General features: G+C 33.6%; 2 protein-coding genes across 2 annotated transcripts; one reads left to right on the forward strand and one right to left on the reverse strand.

The window, feature by feature from the left end:
* Positions 1-1,131: 1,131 nt before the first annotated feature.
* On the reverse strand, positions 1,132-15,729 carry LOC106660524 (probable NADH dehydrogenase [ubiquinone] 1 alpha subcomplex subunit 5). Its single transcript, XM_014383511.1, has 3 exons — positions 15,556-15,729; positions 4,491-4,652; positions 1,132-1,451 (listed from the first exon to the last, which is right to left on the reverse strand). Exons 1-3 carry the CDS (start codon positions 15,574-15,576, stop codon positions 1,278-1,280), a joined length of 357 nt encoding a protein of 118 aa, XP_014238997.1. The 5' UTR covers positions 15,577-15,729; the 3' UTR covers positions 1,132-1,277.
* A 2,558-nt stretch (positions 15,730-18,287) lies between these two features.
* Positions 18,288-20,359, forward strand: LOC106660073 (sentrin-specific protease 1-like). The gene has a single exon (XM_014382910.2). It carries the CDS (start codon positions 18,771-18,773, stop codon positions 20,343-20,345), a length of 1,575 nt encoding a protein of 524 aa, XP_014238396.1. The 5' UTR covers positions 18,288-18,770; the 3' UTR covers positions 20,346-20,359.
* Positions 20,360-24,227: the final 3,868 nt, after the last annotated feature.

The following is a 24,227-nucleotide window of genomic DNA, read 5'->3' on the forward strand; positions in this document are numbered from 1 at the left end:
TAAATAAATAGAAAACCACTAAAACTCGTAATCCGGATAAACTAACAATTTGGTTTATGTACGATAGACGGAGAATTGGACTAGCAAACTAAAATCTAATTTTTTCTCAAGCCAACTTCAGAATACATTCGCAAAATACAATCATTTTTAAATAAAAACAGAATTTGAATCTTAAGAAATTAAAAACTTGGTAAACCGAGAAATAATTTAAAATATATTAAGGGCCAGGCATACCCACTCAGTCAGTATTCAGTACCGAATTATTTTGAATAAAGATGAGAAAAAAAATACACAAAAACCATGTATTTGTTTTTTTTTATGGCCAAAGCCTAACGGGTGAAAGGTAAAGAAACGTGAAGTGTAGCGAAAAATCAGGCCGGAGCGCTCGAAAACGGCCGACCGGGCGCTCTTTCTCTCTTTACCGCTCGAGAAAATCGAAAAAGTCCCTTTTTTGATGTTTTAAAGTTAGATCGTATGTAAAATCGCAAGATCTTTTGATCTAGCTAGTCAGAAATCCGATCGGAATTTATCTCTGCAAGTTACAACGTGTTTTATCTTCAAGCCCATTTTTAGACATTATGGAGGCATATTTTTGCATTTTTGACCTCACCAGTAGAAAGCTGAGGTTAAAAGCTATCAAAAACCTATGTTGGTCAATGTTTCTGAATTTTATTTAACCCTTTGCGAGCGAATTAAAAACTGAGCAATCCGGTCGTTGTCGCTGCCCGCGCGTAGCGCTGGGGCATTATTGGCGTTTTTACCCATATTCATAAATTAGACTGTTTTTATCCCTGATGTTGGCAGTGTGTATGTGCTGAAGAATATTGGGCAAAGTGGCTGCTCGATAACCTAAAATCTTATGTTATAGGTTTACCTTAAAAAGGCAAAGTTTTTCCTTTGTAACAGCACTTTTGTATACTAAAATTTTTATAGTGAACTGAATCAACTCAATATTGTTTCTTAAAAATGTTCTCGAAATAATTGATCAATATTTAAAATAGATGTATTGTAAAATCCATCAATTTTTCATTTCTATAAATCATTCGTCGATAAATAGTGATAAAGCATGATACAAAAGAATGATTCTTAGAATTGGGTATTTATCATAATGTGTGAAATAAAAAATCCCAGTTTCGTATCGAGTTTAAACAATTTAGTATTGGCTATTTTAAAATAAAATTTACAATATAACGAATCAAAGTATAATAAGCGGGAATAAGATATTCTATGGAATACATTTTTAATTTTAAAACTTATCAAGTTTTAAAATTATTTTTCTATTTGCAAGGTGGCCATGACCATTGATTTTCAATATTTAGATTAGTAGGAGACTTCCAAGATTGCCATTGCATTGTATCTCGCAGGAGTTTCAACTCATTATCAGCTTGTATTAATAACTCTTCAATTTGACCACATCCAATTTTATCTTCAATCTCAGTGGTAGACTGCGTCTAAAATGAACATCAAAAATCAAAAATCAAAAAAATTTTATCATAATCTTCATATTCGTTCTTCATAATATTTATTTCTTTATATAAAAAAGTAGAAAAATAAATTTTTAAATGAAAAAAATATAAACATTTAATATAGAGTGAAAGGGGTATTACTGCGCATTTTTCGGATCTCTGATTCTGAAGTAAATTTAACGAAAAATAATAGTACATTACGTTACGAGTGCGCGAAGTGGGTGATTCTCGCACGAGTGACGTATACTACAGCAGGCCCTCCGTATTCGCGGATTCAGTATACGCGAATTCTATATTCGCGGAATTTTCTGTTGATACCTTCACTCCGTATCCGCGGAAACAAAATTCGATATTCGCGGTGTTTACCTGATGCCAAACGTAACTTTTTGGTTAACTTTTGTATTTATTGTTCACAATTTTTAAACGATGACATTAAATCCTTATAAAGAGTTGCACACAGACATGGTTCGGAGAATAAAACAATCCCGCATTACGGAATATTTTGAAAAATGCCAATAAAATAAATACCTTCAATTATTCAATATTTTTGTTATTCGACATTATTATTATTACATGTATTATCATTATTTTTCAATTATTTGCGGATTCCGTATTCGCGGTGTTTTTTAGGAACCTAACTACCGCGAATACGGAGGGCCTACTGTATTTTTTATCACGAGTGGCGGGAAGTTTGGAGGGAGCGGAAAGAGGAAAGAAGCGGGTGGTAACGGGTGCCAGAGCAGGTCCAGGGCCGCAAGCCCTGGTCTGAGTGCAGGGGCCGAAGGCCCCGCCGGGGGGTTGGGGGCGGAGCTCCCACACCCACAAAAAATTCTGTTTAAAGTTTTTTTATTTATAATAATAAATAAATCATTTTTTTTAAATAAAAAATTTAATGTTTCTGTATTTTATCAAAAAAGTAAAAGTACAAAGAGTATTCATTTATTCTCCTTTAGTTTTGCGCCATTGTTTGAACTCGTTATAGACAACGGTGTAGCGTTGTTTGGATTTTTTTTGTAACAAATCCAACGAGACCTCTGCAGCAGCTTCAGCGATATCCATCGGCACTTCGTTGCACTCACTCATTTTCAAAACGTAAATGAACTTGCTTTCCCAAGGAAAAATACGTTGGTGTGCCTTATACAGTTGTCGATGGACTGATACTAATTTCGCTCGTGGACCTTAGTGTGTGAAAAACCCATAGAATTGAACGTTACTTTGTGTCGTTGTTAACTATGATACGAACGTTGTTACTTTGTTTACTACTATAAGCAGCCACTCGATGCGTTTCAAATTTCAGTACCCATTGAAACACGTCAAGCGCATGCCGCATTGTTTCGATCGCGTATCAGTAGTTCACGAGCGCAACTCGAATCAGTCTGTCGTGAGCCGTACACCGCACACAACATATTTTTTCTGTAGCATAAAAAGAAACTTTTGGACATTTTAAAAATGAGTACTTTTACCTCTACCGAAATAGCTAGGCATTGTGAAGAGACGACATTGCAAATTCTCGTAACAAAAGTAGTACTCATTTTTGCAACCACTGGCGCATGTCAACGTGAGGACTTGACTAATTCAACAGTTCAAGACGTCGAAGATAATAATTCAATCTTGTTGGTACGCATACCGAAAAGAAGGGCCTTCATTCAACGAACATTTAGCATTAATGGTGATCACTACACAATTTGCAAGAAATATTTGGGTGTGCGTAATAAGTGCGAAAAAAGTGATTGTTTTTTTAAACAATGTGCAAGGGAAAATGTCTATTGCGACGTTCTTAGATTTGCCGAATCCTGGCTTGTATACAGCACGTTCGTTTCGTCGTACGTCTGTTACTAACTCTCTTCATAAATGGTGGAGTTGTTCATAAATACTGTACTCTCTTCATAAATGGTGGAGGAGACATCTCAGCATTAAAACATCATCTTGGCTTCAAGTCAGACCGTGGGGTTAAGAGGGCTCTATACCCCAGAGCGAATCGAAAAACATGTTATTATTAATTCATTAACTTTTTTGTGTGAGACATGCTTGCGCACTAGCAGAACACATATTTAACTTTCTGATTGATTTTCGTAAATTGTTTAATTTTACATAACTTTAAGTGTTCCCACACGCAGAAAATTATTCTGAACAAAGTTACTATAACAGTTTTTCAATTAATTCATTATCCAATTAATAAAGCGGTAGCCAAATACTTCGAATTAAAGAGCGTTTCGATCACCGCATAGAGCCCTCTTAAAGAAAAAAATATACGCCCTCGTCTAATTGTCACCCTCGCTGCGCTCGGGAGACAAACTGAGACTCGTGCGAATCTCCCACTTCGCGCACGAGTGAAGTAATGTACTATTATAACAGATGAGAGCTTCATTAATGCATAGAAACCATTTCTTTAGGTGTTTAGGGTACAAAAGTATTTAAAAAATAATAAGATGTAAAAAAAGCCGATGCACCTATTACTGCGCGGGTGTATGAATTACTGCGCACTTACACTTTTTTTCAGGCAGAAAAAAATAATATATCCCCCGCAAGGCCCAGCTCACAATGAATCAACTTATGACATGCCGTTATAAAACTTACTTTTATAACACTACATGTCTCTACCTCATAATCATGGCATGGTTTACTGTAGAATGAGTTACACATTTTGGAGATGCAAAGAAAGGTTTACACACGATCACAATGAAATGCTATAATAAATTACTTTACTTGTACGAGAACAATCTCACATACGAATAACAAAATGTATTTGACATCAAAACTATATGAAGTTTTGTAATCGTAGGTTGGTTCTTGCAAGAATATTATCATACTACATTTCAATGATAATATTTTCCGCTTACTTAACCAAAAAAGTTTTCAAGTAAATCGAGAATAAACAAAGCTCCTGAGCACATTTGAAGGATTTTACCATAAATGCTAGTGGTATAATATGTAAGTGTGATGTGTGGTGTGGAAAAATAAAATAATTAAAATTAAAATATTTTTGTCTATAAATACTATTTAAAAGTGTAATAATTGACTCACCTTATTAATAATTTCAGATCGACTCTGTATTAAATTTTTGGTATATTGTTTGTATAAATAATTTTCGGGCAACTTCTCTAACAATCGAATGATTTTACCATAAGTTATAGACAACGATCGACGAGCATTAGAATTAGGTTCAAGGCCAGTTAAACCAGTAGTCTGTAATAAATAAATGTTAATTATAAAAAGAGTAAAATATACTTATAGGTAACTTTGATTTTAGATTTAAGGTGGCTCATCAGTAAAACGGGTCGACAACAAAGGTTTATGAAACGTCAGAAATGTCATTCAAAATGCCCTTGATATGCTGTAGAAATTTCAGCATGGATTATCGAACTAATTTTTGAGAACGAAGCCGTTGAAAATAGCAAATTTAAGGGCTCGAAGGGGGCTTAAAATCGAAAAAATTTTTATTTCATTTTCGAGTATGATTTTTTGTCCCCTTTCCATTGCATTTTTCAAAACTTCAAAATTTTGATCATTCACTGAGATACAGCTGTTTCCGTGAGCCATTTTCGTATACTTTGCGTGTTAAATTTTTTCTTCTTTAGCGTTTTCTGGCGTATTATGTTCAGAGCGTACCGATTGAATTACAGCACCAGGGTCGCGTACACTACTTCAGAACATCAATGGTTACGGTCACAGCTTCGGGCGAAGTAATCGAACTCATAGGTCACTTTCAATCAGTAAATTCATGATGGAGGTCCCGAAAAAATAATGTAAAATGAAAAAAAATTGTGCTTCAGTGTTTGTGCACGGTGACCTAAGGGTCGGATCTGCACGCCTGAGGTTGTGACCGTAACCATTGGTGTTCTGAAGAAGTGTACGCGACCCTGGTGCTATAACTCAATCGGTACGCTCTGAATGTTACGACAACTGAGGTGCACTTTGTAAAAACGTAAAACGCCAGAAAACGCAAAAGAAAAAAAATTTAACACGCAAAGTATACGAAAATGGCTCAAGGAAACAGCTGTATCTCAGTGAATTTTGAAATTTCGAAAAATGCAATGGAAAGGAGACAAAAAATCCTACTTGAAAATGAAATGAAAATTTTTTCGATTTTAAGCCCCCTTTGAGCACTTAACATGAGCTCTTATGCGAGGCCATCATAATTTCATACATTTACGCCATAACTTTTTTATTAAACAACAGATCTTAACCAAAAACGAGTATGTTATGCTTCAAGTCGCTACCTTTCGGTTGGTATGTTAAAAATTACCCCTTATCGAACTAACTAATGAGTATTTAAACAAAATGTGCGTAGAATCATTGATTTTGAACAGTGCGAGCGGTTGCCTGCCTAATGCGAGAAATAGACAGACATACGCCTCACTGTACTATTGTTATGATTACTGACAAGCCACCTTAAACATATGAAGTTATTTTCAAGTAAATATTATAATTTAATTTCACCGATTTATAAATAAATTAAATTATTGGAGAACCTTTTTAAAAATGATACGTATATTTTTTAATAAATTTAAGCAACAAGTGCCCAAAATACGTTTTTGCGTACAGTGCATTCACGAGTACTGGCTACGCTGGTATGAGAAGATACACGATTGCTATGCTTTGTTTTGTGCGGAAAAAGCTGAACCCGTGTTACATACTAGTACTTTACGATACAAGGGCTATAAGTAACACTTTATAGCACTGCATGGCATAAGTTCACATTCAAGGCACGCTTTTCTGTGGCATAAGTCGCACTTTCTGACACCGGTCCGTTCGCATCACACTCGCATACGCTCGTGCGCTAATCTCACTTCGCGGTACCAGAAAGTGCGACTTATGACTCGGAAAAGGGGGCATAAATCTGAACTTAGCACAGTGCTATAAAATGTAGTACCATACTCGTGCCATGGGAACACTTTTCGGCCCAGCTATTAGGACCCTCACTACGCTCGGGCCCTAACTACGCCGTGCCAAAAAGTGTTACTTATTCCACTTGTATCGTTAAGTACTATCACGGCACGGCGTAGCTTAGGGCCCTAGCGCAGCGAGGGTCTTAATAGATGCGTCGGAAAGTGTCCCCTATGGCCCGAGTATTATACTTAATTTGATAGCACTGCGCTAAGTTCACATTTATGTCCTCTTTTGCGAGTCATGGGTCGCACTTTGTGGTACCGCGAAGTGAGGTTAGAGCACGAGCGCAGCGAGTGTGATGCGAACGACGCGCTGCCATTATTAGGTGTGACTTATGCTGCCGAAAATCGTGTCATAAATGTGAACTTAAGACACGCAGTGCTATAAAAAATTTTAATGCAATGGTATGCGCAAAGTGCATAAATAACTAGCACGATATTTTACAAAATACCATAAATTTTACTGCACACCAGTGTCAAAAACGCTTTTTACACAATGAAAAATATGCGCAAAAAGGCTATTTTCGCTATAACATTGCATAAAATAATTTATCCAAAGCTAAAACTCGCAGCTGACGAAACTGATGACTTATAATTACTTGATCTAGACACTCAATAATTAGACTGACGTAAGTAAGTTTCTGAAATGTTTAGTTATTAATATTAACTAACATAATGTCTTGCTTGCTCTCGCTCGATTGGTTCATAGTTTTGATAAGAAAGAAGCAAGAATTTTACAATACGTTGTGGTATGTACTGATCAATATATACAATAGAAAAAAATTCATAAAAAACGTAATTAAATTGCCAATACTTAAAAAACACGCAATGTTGCATCAAAGGACAAAGTTATGCTCTCATGTAAGAAAAAAATGTATGTCATTAATTAATTATTGGAAAATTATTCATTCAAATAATTAAAAAATTAAAAAATCAGAAATGAATTATTATATTTACAGCCACATAAAAAAAATGTTCACGTCTAGAGACCTAGTAAACTTTATGTGATAGACGTCGCTGAATCCGATTCCGAGATTGGTTTTTTTAGGTTGACTCATTTTTAAGGTCAATTAACCCATTAAGTCCGGGACGGACACTTTTTCAATACTTTTTTGAGGCGTTATATTTTTGTTGAAAATGGGGTCTGAAAAAATGGCGAGTAAGCATAATCTACGCAAAATTTAATGAACTTTTCGAATCTGGCGTCAGATTTTCGATATGACCAACCCGTCAAAAGTTATGGATGATTTTATCCAAAAAAACGTGGTTTTGAAAAAAAATAATTTGTTTCTTTTCAATTTTTCACATGGAAATCGTTGAAGTCCTGGCGTCTCGGGTGCAAATAAAGCGTCCATGGACCCTAAACTGACAGTTATCGTGGTTTAGATTGGAGAAAATAAAGTTTTTTTTTTGGATAAAATCATCCATAACTTTTGACGGGTTGGTCATATCGAAAATCTGACGCAAGATTCGAAAAGTTCATTAAATTTTGCGTAGATTATGCTTACTCGCCATTTTTTCAGACCCCATTTTCAACAAAAATATAACGCCTCAAAAAAGTATTGAAAAAGTGTCCGTCCCGGACTTAATGGGTTAAGAGCACACAGGGGGCTTATACTCGGAAAAATGTTTATTTTATTTTCAAGTAGGACTTTTTGTCCTCTTTCCATTACATTTTTCAAAACTCCAAAATTTTAATTATTTACTGAGATGCAGCTGTTTCGGTAAGCCTTTTTAGCGTTTTACGTTTTTGCAAAATGTACCTCACTCGTCTTAACGTTCTGAGCGAACCAATTGAGTTTCAGCACAAGGGTCGCGTATACTTCTTCAGAATAACAATGGTCACCAATGCAACCTCGGTCGAAGTGATCCGATCCGTACGTCACTCTGCACAAACACTTAAGCACAACTTTTTTTTCATTTTACTTTTTTTTTTGGTATCTCCATCGTGAATCTACAAATTGAAAATGACCTATGAGTTCGATCGCCTTGCCCGAGGTTGCGTTTGTGACCATTGTTGTTCTGAAGAAGATACGCGACCCTGGTGCTGTAACTCAATCGGTTCGCTCTGAATGTTACAATTGAGGTATATTCTGCAAAAACGCAAAACGCCAGAAAACGTATAAGAAAAAATGTTACTCGCAAAGTATTCCAAAAAGACCCATGAAAACAGCTACATTTTAGTGAATAATTGGAATTTTGGAGTTTTGAAAAATGCAATGGAAAAGGAACAAAAAGTCCTATTTGAGAATAAAAATGGTTTCAATTTAAAGCCCCCAGTGAGCCCATTAAGGTCAAATTAAGAAAAGGTTATGAAAAATCTGAAAAAAATCAATCATAGGTTTTTGAGCATACTGCATCCAAGTATAAAATTGGATTACCTTTACAAACCCAGCTAAAAGATTATTTGATAGTCAAACTTGGAGAATTCGATATAAAAATCCGAAAAAATCACATATGCCTTTCACTTTTAAAATAACCTTGAAAAAAAAAAAAAAAAGGCATATTGAAATGTAAAATTTTTCGCTTTTTAGATCAAAATTAATTTTATGTTCATTATAGGTTTGTGGTTGTATTAAAGGTCAAATCTAAGGTAATAAAAGGATTCCCCTCTAAATAATGGATTGGATAGTATATTTTCATTTTTTTCACATTCTTATTCTGCTCAAGATTCCAAGAAATATTTATTTTTCCAGATTTTTTACATTTTTTTCTAGTTTTGACCTTCAAATGACCTTTAAAATGACCAAACCTAGAAAAACGGACACTGAATTTGGATTTAGAGATCCGTAAAATATGAAGTCCACTAGTTCTGGTCTCTAGACATGAACGTTTTTTTTGTTTAGCTGTGTTATTTGCATCTTTGCTGAATACCACCTGATTGAGTATGCCTGGCCTAGTTTCTCTTTAGCTAGCGAGTGTTATACATAAGTGTATACCAGTTTCACTATCTCTAGTCCGGGAGTGGGCTACCTTACCGTAGGAAACTATAGGTGAATGGTTGGAATGAGGTGTTTTCGATGGATTTAGACCCGCTAAGCACGAATTTGGTGGTTAATTTTGGCTCCGAGTGGTACCATATGGTTAAAAACCCATTTGCTTAAACAAATTACCAAAACGGTCGAATATGGATTTTTAAACATCATATTCGTGTTCTGCGAAAAATTTCAAGAGAAAAATGGCGGTTGTGATTTTTCTCAAAAATGCATATTTATCGAGTTATAAGCGATTGAAAATGAGAAAAACGCTGATTTCGTGATTTTCGGGTTGCCAGACCTGGCGGTTTCTCGCCAAAATGGCTATTTTTAGATAATCGTGACGAGAAAATTTTGGATTTGGCGATGGCGATTTATTTGGCTATTTTTTACCCTTACGCTTGGCTGCTTTAGCGAATCGATGCTTAACAGAAACATTATTTTAAAATGCTTTTCGTTATGCTACTGAGCGCTCATAAGAGGTCACTATACATGGTGCGCCGTGTCATGTGTGTATCTGTTTTATTGGTGTTTGGCGCCACAGTTAGCTGTTTGGTTTACATACTCGGTCACTGTTTGTCGCGACGCCACTCATAACACGCGCGAATTCTATTGTTTCTTTCAAAACATTCTTCCAAGAAACGGCTAACCGCTAAACCACTATTATTTGTTAAAGTTGGCATATCGTTTCGCCGGCGTATCATTTCTTACACAGTGCCAGAGTACAAACATACAAAAGGTTATGTGCAATAAAATATGAGTGATCAAACCAATCGTGCACAACAGTGGGTAAATAAACATTTTTCTACGGCATCAAACAATCGAATATCTGTGCAGATCATCACTGATTCTGAAAATCATTACGCCAGCTCAGACGATACATGTATTGTATCATCAACAGAATCGTCTGTATCATCAGTTGAAATTGGCCCTGTTCAAGTTCAGGAAATCACCTCGACTGCTGAACACAAAAGTAGCAAATAGTGTCGAATTATACATTTTTTAACTACCGTTTACCAACAGGTAGGTACACTATATTCAATGATAAAATAGATTCTTTTATAAGGTGTGATTTTATTCTGCCGGTATACTTATAAGCAATGTGTATATATTCCAGCGCCTCTGTAGTAACATGTCACCAGAAAAACGTGCAAAGAAGACGAAGTCAGTGCCAGTGGCGCGCCCGTATAAATCTGAGTGGGAACGGGAACCTTGGTCTAAAGGTTAGAAAAGCTTCCTTATCATGTACAATTATTATCATGTGTTTTTATGCGTTTGTTCTTATAATATGTTTATTATTTAAATAGGTTGGCTCACCAAAAATTTAAGAGACAATCCATTGAAACGGGCATATTGCAATCTGTGCCGTAGTGAATTGCGTGCACATACTGGCGATTTAAAGGCTCACCAAGATACTGATAAGCATAAAGCGAATATGGGCGTGTTTCAGCTGCCAAAAATTACCTCCACTGTATCAGTTACATCTCATGATGAAAAGAAAAAACAAGATACGAAATCGATTGAAATAGCAGTCTACATAGCATGCCATTGCAGCATCAATTCTGTCGATCACTTAGTGGATATTCTAGACAGAATGGGTCTGAAAGTTAAACTTCATCGAAATAAGGGCACTGCAATAATAAAATATGTTATTGCACCTGATCTCCTTTCACAACTCATCGATGACATTGGTGACATGCTATATTCGCTCATCGTAGACGAAACTGATGTGTCCACAATCAAGTACATGTGTATTTTCATCAAATATTTTAGCATTAAAAATAATTGCATCACAATAGATTTCTTAAGTCTATTAGAAGTGGAAAAAGCTGATGCAAATACTTGGTACTCAAAATTAAGTGAATATTTAACAGAAATTGGACTTAAAAAAAATCAAATGAGGGGATTAGGTTCTGACGGAGGCAGTAATTTGTGTGCAAAAAACCAGTCTTTATATGCTTTACTAAAAAAAGATGTGCTGGATCTCTTATTAGTGCATTGCATTTGCCACTTCCTAAATAATGCGGCATCTAGTGCTTCTATCGAATTTCCAGCTACAGTGGAGTACTTGTGCAGTGAAATCTATAACTGGTTTGCTCGAAGTGCTGCACGTAAAGCAGAGTATAAGATTCTTTGGAATATTCTGAACAAATTCAGTGAAGAGAAAGATTTTCATCAGTTTGTCCAAAATTCTGACACTAGATGGTTAGCTCGATACAATGTAGTAAAAGTTTTATTAGAGCACTACGGCGAGTTAAAACTACATTTTTTTGCAGTAGTGCAAAAAAATTAAGATAATTGTTGTAAAGCTCGTGAATTGAATAGCATTCTTCAAGATGACGCCAATATTTTATACCTAAAAATAGTGAAACCTGTCCTATACGAATTAAACAGTATCAATGAAAGCTTTCAGCGAGATAATGCTGACATAGGCCAAGTATACACTGATCTAGTAAATTTAATAAATTTTCTCGAGAGAAAAATCATTAAACCACATCTTACAAGAAAAATAGAAGTTCTCCTTAAAGCTGTAGAAAAAGATGAATCATTCTTACCCGAGCATGAATGTGATTTTGGTACAGAATATTACTATGCTACGATTGAACTTGGAAGTACAGAAGAAGTGAAGAGAGAAGTCCAGCTTCGAGCATTCAAGTACATAAAAAAACTTTGTTTGGAATTAGTGTATCGTCTTCCTGATAATCTAGAGCATTTTAAGAAATTGAAAGTATTTTCACCACAAGAATGTTTGAAAAAATTCAATAGAACCAAATTTAGAGATATTCCTTTTTTGAAAGTGTATGCTCAACTCCAAGATCATGGTATTTTAGAAAACCAGTATAATAAATTAGTTGATGTGGACTGGGAGAAAAAATTGAATCAAAACATAAACGACATGGATCCTTACAAGTTTTGGGCAGAAGTTTTTAATCAAAAAAACGCACCTGGAAAATGCGTATTTAAGGAACTAGCATTATTTGCATTTAATGTCCTTTGTTTGCCTACAAGTAATGCAGTAGCAGAGCGAATTTTTTCGTTGATGAACACAACTAAAACGTGTGACGACCACGTACGTGGTCGCACGAACGCTCGTCTGCTGCACGTTCAGCTGAGCGAGCCGCGGAGCAGACGAGCGCGCCGCTGTAGGCCCCACGTATGTACTCACGTTGCTAGGCAACGCGCGGCCCCCACCGTCGGCGCCCGCCTATATAAACCAGCGAGCCGCGGCGGTAAAGCAGATTCGGCTTCGGCCAAAGCGAGCGATACATCGTGAGCACACGAGGTGAGAAGCTCGATTCTTGATACGTGAGCACACGCATCAAGCCGTGTACGTGAGCACGCGTAACACGATCCTACCTGTCAGTGCGTGAGCCCACGCACCCTCTCCAGCTCTCGTGGGCACACGTGAGCATCCCCGATCCGATCCCCGTTCCGTTCCTCCGTTCCACACCGACCGACCCGAGGCTGTTTATGTGTGACACTTGCACCGTGGATAGAGACTCATACGAACCGATACTCATTTTGTTACAGGTACCGACCGGCCGGTCTCACTCAGCCAAAGGCTAATACGACGCACCCGTGCCTGCTTTGCCTGTCACTTGATTGCTTAGCTATCATTGATTGATCTTTGCTTAATTGTTAATACTGGCTAATCTTTTGTTGCTTTTCTTATTTCTTTTGCAATCACAGTTAATATTTTCTTTTGCTTTCTGCTCTTTTCTAACTAAAGTCAAATCCTTTTGTTTGCTTAATTTATTTGTTATATTTGTAAATAATCAATCGTTAGTTTATTAATAAAACAACAAATACTTGTTACCGAACTTTTACGACTTATCATTATAAGCCCCCACCAGATCCCACAGTTACAAACGAAAATTAGAAATAAAATGACACTTGATTTGTTACGGGCCATTCTTAGAATAAAAGTTCGACTTTACTCAAAAAATAATTGCTGTAAAGATTTTGTTGTAACAAAAACAATGCTTCAAAAGTTTACTTCAACTGTCCTGTATCCATATTCTTATGATCAAAATCAAAACGAAGAGTTGGTGGAAGAAGATATTGAAGTACTAGATTTGTTAACAGCTGAGTTTAATGATGTACTATGTATTCATTTACCAGAATAACTTTGAATCGTTTTGTTACAGCATTTTTAAAGAATAATATGAAATATTCTAAACTTTGTAATCGTTTAATATAAAAAATAAACATTAACATGCGTTTTTATTAAATTGTAGTTATTCAATAGCATTCATTTGGTAATAGTGATAAACTTTTTTTTCTCTACTCGCAGAAAATTAAATAAAAATGTGGCGAAAAAATTGGCTTTTTTAACCAGTCGACTTGGCGGGTTTTGGCTATTATTGAAATGTAGATGGCAGGGCACGACATATCGAGTCTGGCAACCCTTATTCTGGCTTCGAGTGGTACCATATGGTTAAAAACCCATTTGCTTAAACAGATTACAAAATGGTTGAATATAGATTATTAAACATCATTTATAAGCTATAGAGTTATAAGCGATTGAAAATGAAACAAACGCTAATTTCGTGACTTTCGACGACGTGTAAAAATAACATGAAAAAAGAATAATTGACATGTTGTCATATCATGTACAAAGGCTTAAAACTAATTGTGTAATATCGTTAGTTAATCCTTAGAAATCTTGAAAAAAAACTATGAGACTTTATAGAGGGATTTTTGAAGAAAAATAAAAAGCGCTGACAACATCGAAAATATTATATTTTCATGTTATTACGCGGTCGAAAATCACGAAATCAGCGTTTTTCTCATTTTCAATCGCTTATAACTCGATAAATATGCATTTTTGAGAAAAATCACAACCGACATTTTTCTCTTGAAATTTTTCGCAGAACACGAATATGATGTTTAAAAATCCATATTCGACCGTTTTGGTAATTTGTTTAAGCAAATGGGTTTTTAACCATATGGTACCACTCGGAGCCAAAATTAACCACTAAATTCGTGTTCAGCGGGTCAAAATCCGTCGGAAACACATCATTCCAACCATCCACCTATACTTTCCAACAGGAAGCTAGCCCGCTCCCGGACTACTCAGATCTGACAAATTAGAGCTATTCATATACTTATACAGATGTTATAATTTGTTTACTCTACTCCCTCTTATCTGCTCTCATTCAATACTGGACTATATTTCTTCTCATAGAGCCAAATTATATATTTCATATATTAATTTTTTTAATAATGTGCACCATGCTATTACAATTGTTGAATTATTAATTTAAAAAAATTATACCATGAGAAATATTTATCGATACAAACAATTGTCAAAATATCTTATACACTTTGTGAATGTGACATATATTTTTGGTTTTCACTACATTTTTATTGAAATCTCAGATAAATTTCATAATTCTCTTTCATGCATTTTTATGAATTATTTTGAAAGGTTTTTAACTTTCTAGTTGCTTACTAATTCTAAACATTTATAAAACTTCATAAGGTTAAATAAATCTTACTAAAATATTTTTAAACATTAATAAAAATAAAGAATAAAACATTGCAATATTTTCTTTACAAATAACATAAGTCATTCTCAAAAAAACGTTTAATAACTAAGGATTAACATTTACAGTCTGCAATTTTTTGAATTCCTTCAAATTTCATTACTTTGATTTCAATTCAACAACTATCATTGAGTTACTTGAAACAATAATAATAATTCATTGAATATCGTGTTAAAAATGCATATCAAAATATTTTACATTTAATTTGATGCCATAATAATATATTGATTTGAAATGCATAGTTTATTCTACTTTCAAAGGTTTTCATTAGTGATGAGCAATTGTTATATAAGGTCATAACAGAGTAAAACCATTATGTAAATAAAATTAAAAACAGTCAAATTAATTCATTAAACCACTTTTGCCAGAGTATTTATAGATCAATGCACAAGCATAAATAAATTTTTTAAAATGTGGCCTAAATACTTTAAGGGTAAACTATCAATTTACTATTTACCATAGTGATATATTAATAAATTTTGAAGAAAAAAGTTGCAATAGTGACAAAGAACTAGAATTGAAAAAAAATATGATTAAGCCTCTAATTTTTTGTCAAGATTATGGAATGAATTGATTATAGACAATATTCATTTCATTTATATATTAATTTCCATCTTTTATAATATAAATGATTAAAAAAAATAGTAAAAAAATTCATGGCAACTATATCACTTACTTTCTTAATAATGGTAGACATGATTTGGTTAATTTTTTCAGTCAAAGTATATTTAATGTATGATCGTACACTATTTTTCAGTACAATATAAAGTAGTGCTGAAAACAAATCGATGAATTATGATCTAACACAATCAAATAACACTTGGAACTTAACGAGCAGACGAAACACGTAAATGAGGTTCTACAATAAAATTTTGCCGTACTTTTAATGCTATGAGCTAGTGCCAGGCGTGGCGCCACGTGTAGACGTCGAGTTTCCAAATTCCAATTCTAACAATTAGTGTAAAAGTCAGGAATAGTGGAGCTAGGAGTGGTTAACAACTACTACAACTACTATTGGAAAATGTGTAGTAGAAATTATCTTTTTTTTTATTGATTTTCATTTCATGTACAGATTTTACATAAATAGTAGAAAGAGCCAGAGAACAATAATAAACCTCAGTCATGGGTACAATTTAACATAAAAAAGAATATTGTATTAAATTGTTTCGTTGGACAAATACTTGCCTCCAGGTGAAGGACGCCGAGTTGAGCAATTACAGGGGTTTATAGTTCGCATGTAGCGAGTGTTATACCAAGGAGTGTTTTCTCAAATTTAAAAATTACTCGATGACAAAGAAATCAAAAATTAACAAAAAACCCGTCACATCTAATTTGCACAGAAAAAGAGACAGAGTATAATACAGGATTTGACAGAGCTATTACATGCAGTAAATCGAAAACAGCGCTGCGTTCAGGTATAAGGGTTCAGGAATGTGCAGGCTCTCGGTAAATGATGACGCGTGTTGCATTGTGTACACTACATATCCACTAGGGTGGATGGCTGCGGGCTCGTGCTCGTGCTCGGGCTTTTCTCCTTTTTTTGTCCAAAGGTACGGCATCCTTAAGCCACCATGTTTGGTATAAATTTGTTATGCCAAGATGGCACAAAGAGATCGAGCATTAACACAGGCTCTTGTGGTTTAAAAATCAATGGGAAATTTATTTTTTACTCAAAAACGTGGTGTTACGCATGAATTATGGCCGCACGCAGCCACTCTTCGTTCAGCCGGTAGAGGGGGTAAACTTCCGTAAAACCACGTTTTTCGTACTTAATTGTTAATAACTTTTGAACCGTTTGAGTCTCCTACTTGAAATACCTACTTTATGTTTCATTTCAGATATTTTTTAAAAAATCCAGTTGGATAATTTAAAATCAATCATTCCACATGAAAATCTAGCAATTGTTTTAATAAAACAGGGTTTTCATCGGAATATTATGCAAAAGCCTTACAGGATATAAAACCTCGCGAGATTTTTCTTAAGGAAAAATTAATTTTTTTCGTACTTGTTGTGATGACTGTAAAAAGGAGACCACTTCAATTCTAATTGTCAGATACTGACCAACAATTTTTTCATAAAAATGAAGCTCCATATGTTTCGTTTGATTCCATAGGCTCTATATCTTATTTTTAAATAAAATATCTGAATGTAATTATAATCATAGAAAAAAGTAATAAATTATTAATTTCATTTCTCGCGTCTAATTAATTCATATGTGCTTCTGTCAATTTTCAAAAACATAAAATCAAATATTTTCCGACCCTTCGCCCTAATATTATCTCTACGATCTATCTCAAAAGACCTAGAGTTGTTAAAAATTCAGCTTTTTTGACTCTAAAACTGGGAGAAACGTCTAGCGAAATTGGAGGTTATATAGGATGTCACAAAAGTATGGAGACTTCTAGAAATCTCACACAATACGCGTTAAAAAATATTTTCTGAGGGGGAATTCAATGACGATCTTGGATTTGACCTTGAACATAACCTCAAAACTAAAGCGATCCAAAAATCAATTTTTCAAATGGAAATCCCTATTGTTATTTCAGATTTAAAAAGAACGTAAAATTTTACGTTGAAGTATGTATTTTGTTTCTTTTTCAAGGTCATTTTAAGGGCGCTACAGTTAAAAAATATGTAAAATTTTCCGCTCTTTTCAAATCTTTAACAAAAAATCGATTTTTGATTCACTTTGTGACACCCTGTATATCAAAAGCGTGTCGGAATCGGTGAAAAAATTTGCAGATCAAAATTTAAAAGACTACATTGTTTTACTTTGATATAAAACCCATTAAAAACGAAGAACATTGGATCGCAAGGAATTGTTATTCTTAACATGATAACATTATATTGTAAGATCAAACGAGTAAAATTTATAGATGATCTCCCGACGCAGGTCTTTTTTCGAAATTGAAGAAAAGTGGTTCTTTACATAGCAATTATATCAATTTATTATTTACGCTAGTTATAATATCATTTGTATAGCCATCGCATTTATTAAGGTCCGAGCCCATTTAGCAAAGGTCACTTCTTTATCGAGCCTAAGGGCATCTCTACAAAAGGCTTACGCGTCGCAAAGCGCGCCGTGAGACGCGCCGCGGTTAACGCACGCGTAAAGCAGGGTTTCAACTTCGAAAAAAAAATATTATACTAGGTGAAAATCGTAACCACTAAATTGCAAATGTGTGCTGAACGGAAGGAGAAGCAGTTATTTATGTTATAAAAAACTACATCACGAAATTCAAAATAAAATTCAAATATTTTCGATCTACAATTGCATTTTTCATCCTCCTTATAGTAAATGAATGGATTCGTTACAAAATATCATATAATTATCATTAAGTTAATAGTAAACATTGTTAAAATCTATGATCTTTATTATTTTCGGAATTACACAACATAAATAACTGCTTCTCGTTCGGCGTTCCGTTCAGTATACATTTGCAATTTAAAGGTTACGATTTTCTCTTAGTTTAATTTTTTTTTTCGAAGTTGAAACCCTGATTTACGCGTGCGTTACCCGCGTCTCACGGCGCGTTTTGCGACGCGTAAGCCTTATGTAGAGCTGCCCTAAGAGTTGCGCCAGTTGCACGGTTCACCTCATGTACAACTTTAGATCCGCATACACGCGTGTCTCAAGGAAGTTATTGTAGAATATTAACCTCGACATACTCTGTAATTTATGTGGACACAAAAAATTCAATGATATTGATTATAAAGTTCAATTAATTTCAACGCATGGTTATTCTCTTTAGACATTTCGAAATTGGTGTATCGTTTTCGAACTCACGTCATTAATAATAAAAATTCTGTACGTGTAAATAGTGAAAATAAATGTGATCAGTGTAGATGTTTACTTTTTTATTAACTTAAGTTAACATTTGTATTCTAAAAATGCTTTTTGAGTTTTTAAAAAATTTATTCTGGAAAGCTGATGATAACAGTAAAAAGCGGAAAGCTCCTACTTCTGTGCATTACAAATGTGATGTAGAATTAAAAAAACAATGCAGAGGTATTCTGAAAAATAATTATAATCAGACAGAACTTTCATACAATGCTCAACATCTCTCCAGTTGTATGTGCAGCAATTGTGCCAATGTTTGTATTGGTATAAGAAAAGATAGTTCAAGTTTTGACTGCAGTGCAGAAAAATCATTTAAATTTTCCAATAGAACTTTTCATGACACTACAATGTATAATACTAACAGGTTATTAGAGAAACAACAGTATTCTCAAATGCTCAATGAATACATATATGCTCGTGAAATCGGTGCTAATAAAAGTTGTGAGCTTAAGCCAGAAGACAGTGAAATGTTGAAAAATTCACAAATAAATTGTGAATCTGATAAATCATCAACGACTCGTGAATATATAAAGCCAACAAAATTAAAAGGAATTTCACCCAGTAAAGCAAGATATGATTTATCTGCTTTGTCAAATTTAACATATAAAGTTCACCAAGTTGACATTGAAACTAATGTGTCATCAGATAAAAAGAAAACTATGACAAATCTTCCAAATCATAATGGAGTGGAAATTATAAAAATGAATACTTTTCAAGACTATCTACATAATAAAGATGTGGCCAGACAAGATTATCTCCACCAACTTGCCAAACATTACAATGAAAAATTAAATCAGCATTTGGAAGAAGTTGCAGAATTGAAAAAAAAAACTTTAATGCTATCAAAATATAATAAACTTTCCAGAGAAATTTCTTTGGAAGAGCGATTAAATCGATCTATACAACTGTGTGAAACCATTTTAGATGAAGACTATTTCAAAGAAGAACCTAAATATCCTGAACTATCTGATGAAATGTTAAAAAAAGTTAATTCGGCTTTGGCTGATGGTTTTGGAGATGAAGTTCTTGTACAATCATTTGGTCTACAAATCAGAAAAAGAGATATTCAAACATTATCAGGTTTGAATTGGTTAAATGATGAAGTAATTAATTTTTACATGAATTTACTGATTGAACGTGGGAAAAATACTGATTTTCCAAGTGTATATGCAATGAACACTTTTTTTTATCCTAAGCTAGTTGCTGGAGGACATGCATCTTTGAAAAGATGGACAAGAAAAGTAGATTTGTTCTCGAAAGATTTAATTATAATTCCTATTCATTTGGGTATTCATTGGTGTATGTCAATTATTGATTTAAAAAATAAAAAAATTTCATACTATGATAGTATGGGTTCATCGAATCAAAAATGTTTAAATTTATTGAAACAGTATCTACACGACGAAAGTCTTGACAAAAAGAAAAAAACATTTGACTTTACTGGATGGGATTTGAAATGTTTGAAGGATATTCCTCAACAAATGAATGGCAGTGATTGTGGAGTATTTTCTTGTACATTTGCTGAATATGTTTCAGCTAATAAAGAATTTAATTTCAGTCAAGATGATATGCCATACTTCAGAAAAAAAATGATCTATGAAATTCTAACTACAAAATTACTTTAAATTAATGAATCATCTTGTCAATCATCTATATTTTGAATATTGTTCAACGAAAATTATATATTTAAGTTTATTTAACAAATTTTTGTAACAATAAAACTCCAAATTTAAAATTTCATCTATAGTTTTAAAATAATTCTGATAATTGCGAAACATTATATTTTATAAAATGTACATTTGGCTTAAACATTATAGAGTAAAGATTAAAGAATATTTAGAAGCTATCACAATTGTTTTTGATTTATGCTTATTTATTATCTTTGTTCACTTTCAATCAAAAGCAAATTGGTCGCAGAATGATACCTCAGTATATGTTTAGTTCTCAATGTATTTTCCTTAATAAACTAAAATAAGTGGGTATTTTGGTTTTAGATGTGTTCAGATTCTCTATAAACATTTTAGGGAAAAGTAGAATGGTTGGACACTTGTTTTTTTATATTTCTATGTTGAAGTTTTCAATCTTGTTGAAAATGAGGGCAATTGATATTTACATCCTGGGGCTGATCAGGGAGTGCAGTCAGGTGGATCAACATTTGATATAGGTTGAATAAACCCAAAGATGCACTATTCAGTACTATAGTTTTATAGACTAACAAGAAGACCTTACCTCATCCAGCTGGTCACAGATCTTTACCAAAAAGTTTTCAGATCCCACTGGTACCTGAATAAAAATAGCCTCAGAATCAGTCTAAAAATACGTAAGTTTAAATTGTTTAATGATCAAAGGCATCTAAAAACGTCTAGTTTTTGTATGATTTAGTCCTGTGAAAATTGGAGAAATAATATTGATAAATCAGACAAATATTTTGTTTGATTTCAAGACTTTTTTATTTCTTTCCTGAAGTCTTTCTCTTTTGAGATAAGAGATGGCCAAGAATTTTAAAGAGAAAGCAAAACCATTTATAAAATTTTTCCTATAAGGCGGACTAAATTAAGCACTTAAAGGGAGCTTAAATTTTTGAAATTCTCATATTTACAGTGATTGGATTGAAAGGTAAAAAATGTATTTCTTTTAAATTATAGGCATGCCAATTATTTTCAATGATCCATTAGGAAGTATTGTGACCGCCATAAAAACATTTAACTCCCCGACGGAAATTTTTCTCATGAAAAAGTTTTATAAAGTCTAAAAAACTCTAAAAAAGTCTTGAAAAGTCTTACAAATGTTCGGATTTCGTACACCTGATTAATGATTTTAAAGAGTTATTAAGAGTTTTTGAAAATTAATAAAACCTTGTAGAGACTGAATTTTTTAGCAAAAATGTTAAGTTTTTTTTTTCATTTTTTTTATTTTTTCTATATTGTTCATATAGTTGCTTGGATAGTTTTTTCACCATGACTTTTGGCGAGCGTGGATACCGATCAAAAAAGTCTTTAAAAATATTGAAAACTTTCATCAACACTATAAAACTCTTAATAACTCTTCATAACTCTTTATGAAAGTTATTGTAACTTGTAAGCATTTTTTAAAATTCAATAAGCGATTGCCTTATCCGTCTGAATATTTCTATTTATATCATTTAAAACTCTTATAAAGTTTATAACTCTTAAAAATCATGGTACGAAATCCGAACATTTATAAGAATTTTTAAGACTTATTTAGACTTTTGAAGAGTTTTTAAGAGTTTTTAAGAATTAGAGTTGCGTTGAAATTTCCGTAGGGGCTACATCACAAGAGTACAGTTAAGGGCTCTCTATACACACTCAGTCGGTAACGCTAGGCTACCATCCTATTTATGCTAAATTTGAAAAATTGGAAATATTATTCGCAAATAATCGAGTTGACGCACATTTCTAATACACTCATTAACATTGTGGTTGAGTTTTATCCAATTTCATGCATTATTCAAGGAGAAAAACGAAAACTACGAATAATAATAACTTATTAAATAACATTGATCATGATTATTCGTAGTTTTCGTTTTTCTCCTTGAATAATGCATGGAATTGGATAAAACTCAACCACAATGTTAATGAGTGTATTAGAAATGTGCGTCAACTCGATTATTTGCGAATAACATTTCCAATTTTTCAGACTGAACATAAATATAACTAGGTAGCTGGTGTTACCGACTGAGCATTTCACATCGTGTATAGAGGACCCTTAAGCTTTCTTCATGAACTTGGCATGTTTAAGGGTTGCATGTTTAAGGGTTGGCATGTTTAATGTTCTATACACACTCAGTCGATAACAAGTACGTAATTATTTTGTACCCATTTTTTTTATTCTCTGGGCAACCATCGAACTTAAAATTTCGTGGGAGTGATTATGAAACTTATAAAAATGTGCCTCTGGAGCCAGTTTTCAATTAAATGATCGGTACTTTTAAACAAACTTGATTTTCTATTATCCCCCTTTTATAACCTCAAAAGTAACGTATTCTCAAAAAATTAGTTAAAATGATTTTTTTAAACATTTTATTGAAAACTGGCCCCAGAGGCACATTTTTATAAGTTTCATAATCACTCCCACGAAGTTTCAAGTTCAACGGTTGTCTAGAGAATAAAAAAAATGGGTACAAAATAATATCGGTATGTCGGTATTTGTCCCTCTGTATAGAGGAGCCTTAAGGTGCATTCGATTGGTTCTAAACAGCCCTGCAAAAACTTCTCGACATTTGGAAGTAATGTCAGTATATGGTGGGAGAAAATCATGGCTGTTGTAACCAAGGATTCAATGCTTGGACGGCCAGGTTTACCCCCGCNTTTCCCCCCCCCCCCCCCCCCCCGGCAGTGCGTTGGACGATATAACAGTGATAGGGACAGCTATATGTCGGAAAGTTTTTTACAACGCTGCAGGTTATATTCCAAATCAATGTATCACATAACTTGATTTAATTCTGATATGGTTTCATTTTCTTTAATAGACCTTTGGTCACAAATGCAACCACTATAGGGTAGTTGGACCAATCAATTATTGCATAACCGAAAGTGGTAATTTTTCTGGTCGAAAGCGGTCAATCACTGGTCCAAGTATCTTATTGGGCGCGGAGCATTAATCCTGTCCGGTCCAAAAGTGTGGTGAAACGTATATAATTGTAGGAAATTCCGACGTTCTATATAGATTTACCTAGTAAACTATATGAGCCATGAAGTCGCCAGTGATTTCGATTTTAGAATATAAAAAAGATGGTTATTTTAGAATACATAACGATCGAACATCGATAAATTTTAAGTTTGTAAGACTTTGAAGAAATATTTTATTTTTTACATATTTCTAGACAACTTTGAAATAACAATTCCAGTACCTACTTCTATTTTGAAAAATTTCTGACGTAGATTGTAACTTATTAGTTTAATGATCAAATTAGTAAAATCGGAAAATTTTTTTTTGTTATTTCGAGTAAGAATTTTTGTCTCCCTTCCATTGTATTTTTCAAAACTCCAAAATTATGTGATTGCTCACGGATATACATCTGTTTCTGTGTACCTTTTTTGTTTACTTTGTACACACTACTCCTGATAAGGCAAAAATAAATTCCTATCAAACTCTGAAATCTTAATGAAATGAGATTTTCTTTTTTCATACTACTAAATATCGTGTTTTGAATTAACTAGCTGATTTTGACGTGATTCTTCACCAATATTGAATAATGAAGTCTTAAAATGTTCAGAAAAGTTTGTTTTCTTGTCAGTCAGGTTTCAAATAATATATTCGAATAAAGGATTCATGTATTTTTATTTTTTGTAGCTTATGGTATGAAAAAATACTGTATTGTCTATTATAAAGCCCACGTGAAATAGCTAAACTTTAATAAAACTCTTTCGAATTTGGATGTTCGCAGTGAATTCATAATCCCTTTAAATATCATAGTGTTGAAATTTCACTGCGATGGGCGTAAAAATTTAGCCTCCCTTAATTGGAACAATAAATATAATGTATGT

The sequence above is a fragment of the Trichogramma pretiosum genome, unplaced genomic scaffold (genome assembly GCF_000599845.2).
Source record: "Trichogramma pretiosum strain Unisexual culture from Peru unplaced genomic scaffold, Tpre_2.0 scaffold34, whole genome shotgun sequence".
NCBI lineage: Eukaryota > Metazoa > Arthropoda > Insecta > Hymenoptera > Trichogrammatidae > Trichogramma > Trichogramma pretiosum.